The sequence below is a fragment of the Cyprinodon variegatus genome, unplaced genomic scaffold (assembly GCF_000732505.1).
Source record: "Cyprinodon variegatus isolate N-32 unplaced genomic scaffold, C_variegatus-1.0 Scaffold31, whole genome shotgun sequence".
NCBI lineage: Eukaryota > Metazoa > Chordata > Actinopteri > Cyprinodontiformes > Cyprinodontidae > Cyprinodon > Cyprinodon variegatus.
In genome coordinates, this window is record NW_015150484.1 from 1,424,297 (window position 1) to 1,440,297 (window position 16,001).

A 16,001-nucleotide genomic window follows, 5' to 3' on the forward strand; every position below is an offset into this window, starting at 1 on the left:
GAAAACCGTGACCACGAAACCGTGAACTGAACCGAACCGTGAATTTTGTGAACCGTTCCAACCCTATTGACCACGATATCAGCATGAATAATAAATTCTTCCATTACTTAGAGATACTTATTTGTACAGTAGAATGTTAGAAAAGGTTTGATAAAGTGATATAACTAAAACAGAGAACTATAGTCTCCAACAATAGGTATGAGAACAACTAACCCTTTCAGTATAAACCAATAAGGTAAATAAACTTTAAACAGAAGAAGAGTGTTTCTATCAGCATGAAAATATGAGAGATTTTAGATACAGGCTGATATATTTAGATATTAGTTTTTGGAAAATATTGGACCGATATCTGATATTAATATCGGATCAGGACAACTCTAGAAATCACTGTATCATTAAATGATTTCAAAGAAAAATTCAAATAAGTAGGTAAACATTTCACTTTATATTTATTACCAACCTCATTAAAAGAGCCCTTTAATCTGTTCCCAATGCAAGGTGTTGCAGCTGGCACACAGACTAGGCTGAGTTCTTACACCGGATACACTTCCTAAGACACCATGATTAAAACCTGGATCTCCCACTTGGATCATGGCTAATTTTTCCCATTGAGCTGCCGCTGGCAAACAGCTGACCTCCCTCATTCTATTAGGCTTGACGCAACCGTGCTGCCAGGTTATGTCATTTTTGCCTTCTACATCCCTCTACGCGGCAACCGTGCCGACAGAATTACTGCACCATGCACCCGACAAATGTGTGACTACGTGGTAAGACCCGGGTGTAAAAACATGGTGAGCTAGCAAAAGCTCCTTCTGGTGAGTTTTGGTAAATTTAAACATCCAGAGAAAGATCAAAACATTGTGGATATGTCCAGGTTATTACTTATGTATGTGCATTTGGGAGTGTTTATGCGAAATGATGACCTTTGTTCAAGGAGGTCAGACAAGAAGGTGTGGCTCACCACTTCAGCCCCAGTTCATCACAAAGGTGTTTTCTTTTCTCTATGAAAGTTCTTACAAACTGAACTAGCTGATGCACGTTTAAAAAGGACTATGCTCTGTGTACCAGGTTACTGTGGCATTACCAAATCACGTGGGATCCCTAAACCATTCCTACAAAGTTCTCCAAAATCTCTTAGCATCCAGAAGATTTCAGAATGTCTTTCACTGGAACAAAGGGGCAGTCCAACTCATGAGAAAAAAAAAAAAAAAAAGAAGGCCAGCAACACTAGTCACAGGACTATCAAAAGAAACAAGTTTGTTAAGAGTTAATTTCAAGCTCTATGAGTAAGTGTTCCTCCAGTTGAGAAACAACAAAGCATTTAGTAAATGCTTCTCTGGGTCTTTGAAGTAAAAAAATAAAAATAAAATAAATAGTAATAATAACCACACAGAAAAAACAGTCCCGTTTTCAGGGTCACTCAGACCTCAGGTGACCCTCCAACTGTCGCAACGGCTATTAAAATGCTCTTCGGTCTTCTTTTAGCTCTCTGCTACTTTCCGGGAAAGAATTAACTCTCACTTGTAGTTGCTAGGCAGATGTTAAGAGGATCCATAATCATCAAGTTTAACAGAAATAAAATATTTGAAATAATTTACTTCTAGTGTGAAAAAACTATAATTTCTGAGGTTTACATTTTAAAATAAAATTCCTGAAGTAAATTCATTTTTAAGGTTACATTCAAAACACTTCCAAATTATCTGTAGAAGCTGAGAACAAAGTAGGTGAGGGATTGCAGGATGTTTTTTTAAGAGTTTTTTTTTTTGAAGCTAAAAGTATATATTAGGTCCTCTTAAAATCTTGAGTGATAATACTAGTTGATTCAACGCCAACCTAACAATCTTCTTTGTTTCCTTAATCCCCTTTTAGGCATGCACACCTCATGTTCCAGCAGCATGAATATACACAGAAAGTCTAAGACCGACTATGTAAGAGTTGTCAGGATATGCACAAGGTTAACACAATTTTGTGTCATGTTATTGTGTGTGCATGCTCTGTTTTTTTAACTGGCTCTGCTAGTGCTGGAGAGGAGCCGCTGCGTCCTGCTAATGGAATTGAAATGGTTATTAGGGCTGATTAAAAGCACAGGGACAGCTGTGTGACTCAGTCTGGGCGGTCCGCTGCACATTAGGACACAGCGTAGCATTTTCCTTTCAACCTCCAAACCCTGAACACAGGAGCAGGTTTTTAAAGATCCTTTCTTTTTATTTCAAACTATTAAATATTTTCTATAAATTAGAAAAATAAAAACAAAGTCTAGAGTAAACCAGTTTCTTTTGCCAAAAGTCACATACCCAGGGTTCTTGCTTTATATGTTTGGGTATTACACTCACACAATAGAATACCTCTGAATCCCAAAAGGAAAAAACAATATCTACCACTTTGCTACCAAGACAACAGAACATGACACAAAAATAGCCCAAGCCTATTATCACAGAGCCAAAACATGTCCTCAATTCTGCCACTAATACATGATAAGGTTGGATGCGCTCTTTTAATCCATTAATGGCAGCCACTGGAGATTAAATTGACACTGTGTCAATCTGTACCTGGCGATATGTCATCCTATAATAGAGATTTGGTGTCAAGTAGCAGAAAAAGGCTTCGGGCTACAGAGAATTAGCTTTACCTTACGCTGTGAAACAGACGAGTGTAGAGAGGGCTTCGTTTGAGGCCAACTTGTGTATAATCATTCATTTGAAATGAAAATGTCACTGATAATGTGGCTCACAGAGGTGAGATGCACTGTAACCACGTAATTATTCAGTTGATTTAAAAATTGCATCCACACAGCTGGTGGTTTCGGTTGAAACAGACAAATTGGTAAAATGGAGGTTAACTCCAACCACGCAGGAGAAAGAGAAGGAGTCGATTGGATTGTATGCACTCGCTCCCCACTCCTTTAGTGCGCACCAGAAGGAGCCGTGCTGGGCGGCAGCAGGACACACTTATTTGGGAGCTTTGAATTTGTGATTATTTTCCAGGGTGTAAATTAGAGACTATCAACAAAGGAAGAGAAAACACATCACACACTGATTGATGCATGCAATTAATTATTTAAAAGACTGCTTTAAATGCACGCTGCTTTTAGTTTTACATGCCGTCTTCTCCAAGTGCAATCACTTAACGCGAGTGCTCATGATGTTTCAGCACAAGGTAGTTGATGCAGAGAGAGGATTTGATTAAAGGGGATTATTTAAAAAACTTAAACCGCAGCTTCAAATGATCGGTTTGGCAACAACTTGCAAGTATATTCAACACATTCTTAAATCTTAATACCAGTTGGAAGATGGCATTCATTTAAAAAAAAAATAAAAATATGAAAATTCACATTCTTAGTACCTTATTTCTGTCAGTTTATACAAATAGATAATAACACATAATATCTAATGGGGGTTTTCCACACCTGCAATGCTTGGATGACCGGACTTTGGTGTATGAGTGATTATAGACTTGACAAACCACCGTAGCAGGGCTGTGTAAAGTTTGCAAAAGAGGATTGGTTCAATATGCTTGTTCATGGTTATATGAAGAAAAAGATCTCGATTATTTTTTGTTGTTTTTTTTCCCTGAGGGTAAGCAAGCTCAAAGTAGAAGGTGTAACAAATTTTGTTTTTACCTTGTTTAGAGCTTTGTGTGAAATAAAGTAAAATTGCCTTATTTTCCCTCATTGTTTTGGTGTTGTTCAAAAAAAAAAAAAAACACAATGAGAAACAAAATGTTCAAAACAAGCATTTGTAATTGTGATATTTTCCTCAAAGAATTGATTTATTTTGTGGGGTGGCAACATGTTATACCATGACTATAGATATAATTCAGCAGAAATCAAATACATTTAGTGAGCATTTGATGGCGTCTCTAGATTTAAGTCCTTGCCCATAGGAGTTCTAAAATAAATCTACATGTTATACTCAGATTCCATAATAATCCAGATCTGAAAAATTATAGAAATAAATTACATCATTTTCTAGACTAAAACAGTTTCAAATCTAATTTAAAGGAATAGTACACCCAAAACATGATTAGCCTTCATTTTCTACTCACCCCCATGCTGAACAAAACTCTGGAGTACTTTTTTGATATCTCAAATGCATCTGGAGATCTGGGAGGCTTCTTGCTGTCTGCTGACATTCAAATAATGGAGGTCTATGGTGACCGAGACAGAAAGGTCCACAAAAGTCCACAAAAATGTGTCAATATTCCTCCATACTGCTCGTCCAATGTATTCCAAGTGTCCTGAGTGGGTAGCATCCAGAATTTACTCGAAACGAAGTCATTTAGAACGTTTTAGAGCCTAAACAGTAGTGTATAGGATTTCCTAATAGCGCCCCCATGCGCGCTCACGATTCTACGGAAGCCGGCAGACCAAACCGGAAGAAAGTGCGCATTCAGCGTCTGCTCTGCCAATAATGCAAGCGTAGAAGAAGAAATGTGCTGTTTACCTGTGCAAAGAAAGAAACAACGAAAGAAAAATGTCTGAGGACTTCAGTGTTGAGGAAGAGCATGAGTTCTTTGCCGAGCTGAATGCGCTGGTTTGGTCTGCCGGCTTCCGTAGAATCGTGAGCGTGCATGGGGGCGCTATTAGGAAATCCTATACACTACTGTTTAGGCTCTAAAACGTTCTAAATGACTTCGTTTCGAGTAAATTATGGACGCTACCCACTCAGGACACTTGGAATACATTGGACGAGCAGTATGGAGGAATATTGACACGTTTTTGTGGACTTTTGTGGACCTTTCTGTCTCGGGCGCCATAGACCTCCATTATTTGAATGTCAGCAGACAGCAAGAAGCCTCCCAGATCTCCAGATGCATTTGAGATATCAAAAAAGTACTCCAGAGTTTTGTTCAGCATGGGGGTGAGTAGAAAATGAAGGCTAATCATGTTTTGGGTGTACTATTCCTTTAAGCACTTCTATTAAGAAAATACAGCTGATTTAACCATAGATGTTTACATGTGGATTTTATATAGATATTTGTGCTTCTGCAGGTCTTATGAAATTTCTTAAACTAAAAAGAATAATTTCAAAGACATAATTAAACCAACAAGTGAGACAGACTGACAGAATGATTGACACGGAATGTGACCTTGCTGGAAGGGAAGGAGCCTGAGCTTGTGCGGGAAAGGAAACGACACTGGTAATATAATGGTAATACACTTGTAATAGTCAGGCTCTCCCCCACACATAGCGTGGGCTCTGGAACCAAGCTCCTTGAAAGAGGCTGGATTCTCTTCTACACTGGGGTGGAGGACGGGGAGAGACGGAGGCCAGAGGAGGGACTACTCCTCTCCCCCCAGCTCAGCCGTCTCACATTGGACTAAGCCCCGTAGGTTGGGGTGGGTCCCTTACTGTTGTCACCAAACCAGAGCACTGTTACATTATTGGACTTCTGCGCAAGAGGATTGTTCATAGTAAACATCAGGCTCAAGCATAATGATGTTCATCAGTCCTGGCACCAGGACAGCTTAGGCTGGAGGTTGATGATTGACTTTGTTTAGGCATCTTCTGACCTTTGACCGCATTTATTGGACACTTGGGTGAAGAGTAGGGTGGAGCTGTCCACCGACCACTACCTGGTGGTGAGCTGGATGCTGCTGGATGCTGGTAAGTAAGTAGTAAGGGTCTGATGGGAACGTCTGACGTAGCCCTTGTTCAGGCATGTGTTCAACTCCCACCTTCAGGAGAGCTTCTCCCAGATTCTGGGTGAGGCCGGAGACATGTGGTCTAAGTGGGCCACGTTCTCTGCCTTCATTGACGATGTGCCCACCAATAGCTGAGTGCCCCCCCATTTTTACCACTGCCAAAACTCTGGCCTGGGAGGAGCTTGGAGAGGCAATGAAGAAAGACCCAGTTGGCCTTAAAGTAAATCTTTCAAACCGTCCAGCACCTCCGAAAGGGAAAGCAGTGCTTTGCTAACACTTTTTTTTTGTGGGATTGGGGAGCTGCTTGCCCTGAGAGAGGACATTGTTGGACAGCACAAGCAATACTTTGAGGAGCACCTTAATTTCAGCTGGCATACCTTCCATGGTGGAAGGGGAGAATGGAAAGGGAGGTTGATAAAAGGACCGGTTCGAGTGCTGCTAAAATGCAGATGCTGCACAGGTCTGTCAGGATGAAGAGAGAGCCGAGTAAAAAGAGAAAGCTCTTGGTCCACATTGCTACCCTCACCTATGGTCATGAAATGTGGATCATGACAGAACGGCTGAAATTAGCTTTCTCCGCAGAGTGGCTGGCCACTCCCTTAGAGATAGGGTAAGAGCTTGGTCATTCAGGAGGGACTTTGAGTAGAGCCGCTTCTTCTCCATAGGGAAAGTAGTCAGCTGAGGTGGCTAGGACATCTTTTTCAGATCCCCTCTGGACTCCTTGGGAGTTGTTCCAGGCACATCACACAGGGAGGTTGAAATCAGAGCACCTTCTGACAAATGATCAAAGAAGGTTTTATGATTGCATAAGTTACTGCAGCCTTTTAACACCAATCCAGAGTTCTTTTTTTTATTTCAAAGCTTTACATTTCCTGAATATGAAAGTTTCTCTCATTTTAGATATTCTCTTACTTGAATTTTCTTCTCAAACTAGAATTGTCTGCATCATTGCAGTGTGATGACTTTAGTTTGAAAGTGTTTTCATTCTGAAATGATTTGACAGATTTTCTCACTGTAGGACCCAGATTAAGGATATGTTGCAATTCAGTACATTTCTTTAATGATTTATTGTGAATGTTAATAGTGTTCCATAGTTGCCTAATAAAGAGAGTCAACTTAAAAGTTACTCTTCCTCATTAATAAATCTTCTCTTGATTTGTCCTCACTAAAACAAAATGAACTTGTATAAGATAATACAAAAAACTTAATATCTGTATATTAGATATGTAATATCTTCAAATCTGTAATATACTACTGTAAAGAATGGATGAAGAAAGGATTAAAGTTATCAGAGTTATTAGAAACTCACATTATGCCGGACTGTTGACAGCAATGCTCCTACCAAAATAAGATTTAAGGAACGGAGACTAAAAAGTGGCTGACAGTTTGTCATAACTGCTGTTGAGGCACATAATGTTCTAGGCTTAGTAAGTGCTGTTTGGTGTCCCTGGCTGACATGCTGTAAGCTGTAGGGCAGTCAATAGAATAGCTTTTAAAAATTTGCCTCAAAATACGATTACCAATTTATTTCCAAAGTCTATGTTGGTGTATTTATCTTAGGATTTTTAGCATACTGACAAGATTTTGTTATTTAGATGTGCCTGATATATTTTGGACAGCAGCTTTTAAAAGCAGGCTTGAATCTTAACATCATGCATAGAAGAGTGCACAGCTTTCATACTAGACGTTGCTGGTAATGACAGACAGAACTGTCCACCGCACAGACAAAGTCAGATCTATATAACTGTGTGTAAACAGCTCACCACGCCTTACCTTCAAACATCCTAATTTGCATGGAAAGGGTTCCAGGCTCAGTTATATTTTTGCCAACCTATCCCCATGTCTAAATACAAGTAGAAAGGAGTATAAATACCCAGAAGGAACCCATCATTGTTCAAATAACAGTGACAACGAAGCTATTAAACGGTCACAGAGTGACTTAGTCAGCACTTCAACATTTATTGAATGACATCAGCGACTTAAAAAGGATACCAGCTCAAAATGAGTGTCGCCTCAGACTTGTTTTGTTCAACAATGTTTGTATGAAGTCCATGAAGGTGCTTTCTAGCCACTACACCGCGCTCAATTATAGTTTAGCTGATCACGGCATTAAGCTAAATGTATGTTGTAGTGCAATATGTGCGTTTTTGTGCTTTTTTATTTTATTTTGGATTAAAAATTTTTGCATGGCTGCTGCATATTCCGACAGTTGGTCCGAAATTTGTGTAGATCTTTACACTTTTAAATATTGAACTGCATGTTTTTTCTACATCGATACGTTTTATACATGAGGCCCCAGAGCAAAACAATTTATTGAATCGAAAATCTGGTCACAACATCAAGATATGCATTATTCACTTGCAACAGCAACAGTTATTTGGTAGCATGCATTTCAAGTGCATGCAAATTCTGCATCCCAGTTATACATTGGGCTTCCACTGGCTTCAGAGGGCAACCTGGGTGTTTTTAACTTAGTGGCTGAGAGTGTAAAGCTCTGCAGGAGTAGCGGAAACATGATTGAGACAGAAAAGTATAAGGAAAGTCAGGTATTAATAATAGATCTAGCCATCTAAACATTCAATAATAGTATAGCATGAGGCTTGGACAAGAAATGTTTCCAATGCTTTAGTAAAAAAAGATTTTCCAGAGGAAAGCTCTGATGGACCCAGGCCAAGGCCAATGATGTTGAGAGGCTACTACATTGAAAAAGGCTTACAGCGAACATGCTGCAGAATTTGTCCCTCAGAAAAGGCTTGATGAATTTCAAACACACTCTGTTCGAAACAGCAGGTGATCTCTGGTAAGTTGTGCTTCATTATTACTCATTTATGGAATCAGCAGTAAACGGTGTAATAAACTCAAAGTGCCAAAACAGGTTGTCTCTTACCCCCCACCTGTACAAACACTCAGACCTCCATCTAAAAAGGAAAACCTCTCCTTTTGGACTTTAATAAATTTTTTTTTTACGATCACACATACATGGCTGATTAGAAGCCAGAGTCAACCTATTCCACAACAATAATTCATGGCTTGGCTTTTTAAATGTTTAACACCGAATATTACTATTTTTCTAATAATTGAGATTATCAACACAATTCAGAATAAAACCAAATAAAGTGCATCGGTTCATATCAGCAATACTTGATGGATCATGAAGGGAAATTAAATGTTGTTGTAACTGTTAAGAGTTCAATTCGATTAATATTCGGCTAAAATTGTTCTGTTTAAGTTCAGGCCTTTCTCTGCCTAAAACAAAGAAAGTATAGAATTTTACTTTAAATAACTATTAATTGTCGATATTATCTATTTTTCGTCTATATCAACTAATAACGCCCACTTAGCTGGGGCTTGTTTAGGCGCTGTAGTGTTGTCAGCTTCCAGAAGAGGGCAGCGATGTTAATCCTCAGGCAAAAGGCCGGAGATTGAGCTTGATAACAGTCATGAAACATGGACGGCAGAAAATATGGAGGATACAGAATCTGCTGCATAATTATTTCACTGTAAAGCTGCGTTCAAACTGAACGCAGCAGGAGCAGCAAAATCGCGTCTGCTGCTTCCTTTTTGCTGCTTGTATCAGTTTAGTTCTGACGCACGGCTGAAGCATCTTTGCTGCTCCTGCTGAGTGGTGGAAAAGTGTGTCTGACGCGCGTTGGGCGGAGCTACCCTATCCTTTCTTTGCCCTGCAGCTATATTTGCTGTGATCAGTGGGAATAAAGTAGTTTTAATATGTTTTTAAGTGGGAAAATCCACCTGAAAACTAAATCACAGCAGTCAGTTCATCCAGATTACCATCCTGCCTTCCAATATTATTTCTGTCAGAGCCGCTCAGACCCCACATACCTTAAACACTTGCTTAAACGCTCATGACGCGCTGCTTCAGCTGCTCAGACGCACTGCGCCTGCAGCTCAAAATGCACCACGGGACATTTTACTGCGCCTTGATGTGCGTGAACCATTGACTTTGCATGGAAACTAGCTGCTCCTGCTGCGTTTGGTGTGAACGCAGCATAACAGCAACAAGGACGCAGAAAGATTTGTTTCTGCATATAAACTCTCAACAAGCTCCTTAAGTTAACGCCCAAGTAATGCCAATTCAGCTGTACTGCATTGCAGAGCAGCATTCATTGAGCATATTGTAAAAAAAGAAGCTCTTTGTTTTATGAAAAAAAAAAAAAACCTCTAGAAGAGCAAAGATGCATTTTTAAGAAAATTGCAGCTAAAAACTAAACGACTTTAGATTAACTCATTAATCAACAACTTCAATTCATCAGTGGCAAACATCCCACAGAGTGGTTCATATTGACAAAAGGCCGGTACCTTAAGTGTCATAACAATGGGCTCCAATCCGTCTCTATAACACGTGGTAATCAAACCACTAAAACTGCAAAATACAGCAAAATAAAGCAGATGTCAACAAATTTACTAGCATAAACTTTTTCTAATAATTACCTTGGCTCCAGCTAGAAGACCAAGCGAAATGGCAACCCGCGCCCGTAGGTCTGGTCTGTCCTTTGGCCACACGTAGGACAGCATAGCAGAGAGAATCTTGGCTGAATGCACTTCTTTTAGCTGCAGACAGAGAAAAAAAACATAAACAAAGTATTTAGATCATTTCCCCAGGTTTTTATTTTTTCGTGTAAATGCAGGGAACATGAATAAACAGATTCATTTTAGCTTTCTAATCTGCCTTCAGTCTGTAATGGTGAGTAATGCTCATTCTGCATTCATTGTGACAATCGCAGCAACCTTAAGACGACACCGTGGGCAGACACATGGAACATCAAATGTCAGCAGGACTCCCCTGAGAGATCTGACAACAACAATGAGAGAGTCTCCAGGTGGACTTGGGCATCCAGGCTGACACTACAACTCCCAGGAGACACCTGGGCTGTCATCCCAGCTGAGGCTGAGAACCTGCCGGTGCCAGCATTGCTGTTTACCCACACTTCCACACACATCTGCTACAGGGACTCTCGGAAGGCCACAGAATATTCGGTAATTCCTCTAATCCACTCAATATGGTACCACCATGTTAGAGCCCTGCTGTGTGGCAGCTCCTTGGAGCAAATTACAGTGAAACTGTATCCATCACCTGCCTTTGATCAAACACAGCCAGGAAAAGTGTTAACTGCAAAGCGACAGCTACTGATTTATAAGCAACTTCCTGAGCCTGTACATATGACTACATGAAACCTCTACACTATTATCGTAAGATAATTAATAACAGCATCAAATAATTCCCAGGTTAACACTACGGTGGTAAAATACAGCAGCCAATAAAGATGCTTTATCCATAGTTGGAAATAACATTTTCTTTTGATCTTAACTGTAGATATACACAGCAGTTGACTGACCAGCACAGATCTACACAATGACATATTATACAGAAATGCGGCTTTATTGGAATCACATTCAATAGTATTGACCAGGCGTAACTGGAAGTGAGGAAAAGCTAAATTAACTGTGACAATGTCAAATCAATACCTTCAATGCCCACTTTCACCAGAAACCACAGTATTTTATATTAATTTCTCATTCACATCTTCCAGTGACTCTTTATTCTATTTCTATTAATAAACACCAGAGGGTGAATCTTTTCATTCCTGACGTGACCAGGACACCACACTCACCACATTTTTGGGATCTGCGCTCAAACCTCCGCCTGCATGTCCGTGCCAACATGTCCGCTTGTCCGTTTCCTGCAAATGCTGTTAAAAAATCATCAGAATGACAACTTGATTACCAATTCCACATTAAAGCAAGAAAAAAAAAGTGTGCTGTTTGTGGTATACCACAAACCTTTACTCCGTCTAAAATTCGACGACTGCACTCCACTCTGTTTGTGCTCCATGCTGCTGTTCGAAGGTGTGGAAGGGAGCTCAGCTGAAACACAAAATACTTTATGTCAGCCAACATGTGGTGTTTTAGATTGTCTCCGCTCTAAAATCTAAAAACTCTGAAACAGAATAAATACAGAGGTATGGAAACGTATTTGCTCGGTTATACACACTTAAATGTTTCGGATGAACGTCAACTGTAATGTCATATAGAAGTGATTTAAGTAAATACTATTGCCATTTTTTCGAATTGTTAACAGAAAAAAAAAAATAAAACTTGGCAAAACCTAAAAAAATAGAATAATAGAAATAACCTTTATTGGTTTGATTTCACCTTTGATTTGACACACTCCTATTGCTGCAGAATCCAGAAATTACTTAAAGTATGACTCACCCCTAAATCAAGTTTGTTATGCTGATAAACTATAAATAGATGTTATAGTTCTGTCTGAGTTCCAGGCACCATTGTAACACTTTACTGCACATTTGTTGAAATCCCGCTATGGTGTCCTAATTGTCTGTTTGTTTAACAGAGGGTAACTCCATCTGAACTTTTGCTATCAGTTTAGCTGGAAACATGATGTAATCTAGGAAAACTTAAGCCAGTAGTTCTACCGTGGACAGCAGTGGTTCACTTAGGGACTGAAAATAAATTAAAGCATTTTGTAATAATGTGAAATGAAAATAAATTCTGATTATCCCCAAATTAAGGGTTAATAACAAATAAAAATGCGTTATAATTGGAATATAAGTCTGCAAAATCAGTCCAGTCTAGTATAATGATTTGACACTAGTATATTGTCAGGTGGTCATATGACATAAACGCTATTGGAAAAAAAATATACATAAAAAAGAAAAAATGTCATCAAAATTTGGGCAAAATCGTGTATGTGTCATGCTTTAACACATGAAAATTGTTAGTTTCTGTTTCCCAATGTTTGGTTTAGATGTTCAACGACTGTCCCAGCACAGGACAGCTGACCTCCTCCACAGAACCTCCCTCTGATCTCCCTCATTTTCTGTGTCATGTGAAAATGGTGGCGGTTCATCCTACCGCATCGTCATATAATGATCCTCACTGTGATCACTTTACTCACCACGTTTGTTCTGCTGTGTGCCAATCAGGACTGAAACAAATAATTATGATAAATCACAATTACTCTAATCAACTGTAATGAATCAATTATTGAAATAATCTTCGATTAATTTAGTAACTAAATATTTTTAACTGAAGTATACAGACACCAACACATACCACTGGCTTTTCTCTGACAATGCTCCTTCCAGTACTCCTAAAGTGCCAAAGTTTTAAACTGGTTTTAAATTTGTAGACAATCTTCTTTCAGGAACCTTTTTCTATCCAATTAATAACCAATTACTCAAATAATAAAAAAATTTATTGATTGGTACAATAATCGTTAGTTTCAGCACTAGTGCCAATGTACCGCTGTCAATCACTGTCAATAATCTGGGCATGACTTTTTTGAGAAGATTTTTATTACCGGTAAGTTTATTTGTGAGTCAAACAAAATGAAGCATAAATTAAAATGAAACATCATGCTCAAATCTTGACAATAGTTTAGGACTGGATGAAAAAAACAAAGTCACTGTCAATTTTCTAAACCCATGGTTCTCTGAACCCCAGCCATTGTTTTGGCACAAATGGAGAAAACAGAGCAAAGGTGACCTTCCAGGAGCAGCCAGCTTACTTAAATCAATCCAAGGACACATCAACTAGTCACCCAGGAGGTCACAAAATAACCCACATTAACATACAGCACTGAACTCGCCTCAGTTAGATCAGAGTTCAGGACTCAAATATAAGGAAGAGACCGAGCAAAAACGGCCTCCATGTGGAAGTTCCCAGGCAAGAACTATTGCTCAACAAGAAATCTTACATTTAGTAAAACAAAAATCAAAATCTACTAACCACCTTAAAAAAAGAATGTGAGACTATAGTGAACCATGGAGGTGGTAGTTTGTTGGTGTGGGATTAATGTTCTGCTTCAGGACTTGACCTTATTTGATGGAACTATGAATTCTACTTTCTGCTACAGAACATCTGGCTATCGATCCTTTTTTCCTAAAATGTGCTTTGGTTATGGAGCAGGACAATGATCCGAAGCACAATAGCAAGCCCAAACCTGAAAGGCTTAAATAAGAAGTTCGAATGGCCTGGTGCTGGTGAAGATTCTCAGTCATCCAGGTCATAGTCTTCCCAAACAAAAGTTAAAAAAACAATCCACTGGACTTTGTTTTCAAGTTTGAAGACGTTTCACTTCCCATTGAGGAAGCTTTTTCAATTCAAAATGTCAGGAATAGCGTTGAGTTTGAGGTTTTATAGAGTAGCCCATCAAAACCTTGTTTTTGTTTTGAAAACATGCAAATCGAAACGGAAGAACAGGTCCACCCTTTTGGAAGCGGGGTCGTTTGGCTTCTTTTTTTAGCCGACAATGCCCCATATCCATCTAAGTCTCTTTCAGAAACTCTTTCAGAGACTTAGATGGCACGGACGAGGCCTCAGAGTGGCCTGGTCCAAGTCTGACTACAACTAAGACTTTGGCCTGTCACAACAAACCTGTCTTTCATTTTACTGTAAATTAATCACATGACCATTTTAAATGAGCTCAATAATTTACGTTTACATGTTTGTTAGTTTTCCTTGTTCTACTAAAGTCTGCTAAAAAGGTTCCTTATCTTTTCCTTACCGTAGCGACTACAGCATGAGAGCCTTGTGACTGGGGAGTAGCAACCGAGAGAAATGCTAGTTGACTTTTTTGTGTGAAATAGATGGAAATGGGTTCAAAATCAAACAGCACAGCTTGGATGTGGAGGGACTACTGGTTTCATACTAAATAACAATACTATAATTTATTGAAATAATTTCTTGAACAATTTTCCAGCAAAATTTGCAACAGAGAAAAGCCTATGCTCTTAAATATGATGTTTATAATAGAAACACCATTTCTACTGAATTGATTCAATGAGGTGAAGTAACCTTTATGCAAAAATGCCTGATGGAGAAAATAAATTATTCAGATTAAAGTTTTATCGAAAAATTTTGTTTTTAACCAATTATACGTACACATTTTAAATTGGACGCAGTTTTAATGTGACAAAAACTGATGAAATCTGAAGGAATACACTTTCAAAAAGGCACCAATACATAAAAAAGGCAACTTGATAAAATTCAGAATGGTAGTAAATACATCCGAGCAGTAATAGATTCATATTTTATATTTAGTTTTAGTGTTTTACTACAGATAGAAGTAAAGTCAGATCAACTTGCTTTCAAATATGTTCACTTAGTATTTTACAAGGTGGTTGTATTTAAACCTCCGACATGAAAACCTCAAATGGAACACAGTAAACATTTTCAGGGCACGTTGACAAGGAAATTCAGAACATGTGATTGTATATCACCAACAGAAGCTCTTTTTAAGAACACTCTCAGTTGACTTTGGATGAAAACTACAAATACACACGCAGAGGCTGAGCTGACTGTTAACACAAGATATACTGTGGGTGGATTAAGAAAGCACACTGAGCTTAAAGTAAACCAAACCCATTGTGACCCGCTTCTATTGTTGTACCAAGAACTAGATTTTTATATAAAGTGAGCTAGCAAATACTGAAACATATTTTTTCTAATGAAATCATATTTGTCTTAATTACCTTTTGTTTAATAAGTTATATTTCAGCTGAGTTTGAGTTATAAGCAGGTTTCTTTAATTCTCAATACAAAGATCTACAAAGAGAGATCTGTACCATCCCGAGGGGTGTGAATGTGAGCTTGGTTTTCTGGATGAAAAGAGAAGCAATTTAAACACTTCAGACTTGGTATGATATCAACCCATGATTGTATTCAAAGTCTCCCTTCTAATAGAAATCAGGCACCACTCATTAGGTGTCATAACTTATAATGGCAGCCACATACTCTGGAGGTGAAATTTTGATTTAAGTGGGGTTTTTTTTCTTAGTAAGTAATATGGCAGAGCTGTGCTGCACTTGACTAGCAATTAGACATAGTCAGGTTAAAGATCATAATGCCCTGGTTTTACGGTGGGAGGACACAAACTCTGAATAAAACATGTTATATCATTAAGAAGCACTGCAAAAAATAATCCAACACATTTGCTATGGTTATAATATCTGCAACAGTTATGTTTGCATTTTATTTTATCCTTCTTGGACATACATCTGAGGAAGTTATTGTTCAAATATGATCATTTTGCACTTTTGAAGAATTTTGACAGGCATCTAAACAGCCTCAGTGTTCAGTCAAGATGTGGGAGGTTGGAGGAGAGCTGCTCTCAGCTGGATCAAGTTTGGATAGATTCTAAGAATAAATTGGTTGTTTTTCCAACCAATCTAGTTGCTTAAAGCTAATTTGGTTTGAATAAACAATGTAATGATCAAAATCTGAGCAAACCACCAGACAAAGCCGGTGTTAATAAGTCAGTGTTAAGAAGTATTTTCTCCCACAGCAGACCATCTATATGAGTGGCGTCCTCTGTAAC

General features: G+C 38.7%; 1 protein-coding gene across 1 annotated transcript in view; it reads right to left on the bottom strand.

Annotated features, from left to right (window-relative positions):
- abcb7 (ATP binding cassette subfamily B member 7) overlaps positions 1 to 16,001 on the bottom strand; it is a 44,751-nt gene that overhangs the window by 25,851 nt on the left and 2,899 nt on the right. The window contains exons 2-4 of the mRNA XM_015400851.1: positions 11,444 to 11,527; positions 11,275 to 11,352; positions 10,094 to 10,213 (exon numbers count right to left, since the gene is read on the bottom strand). Coding sequence (XP_015256337.1) covers positions 10,094 to 10,213; positions 11,275 to 11,352; positions 11,444 to 11,527 — 282 coding nt within the window. The remainder of the gene's footprint in view (positions 1 to 10,093; positions 10,214 to 11,274; positions 11,353 to 11,443; positions 11,528 to 16,001) is intronic.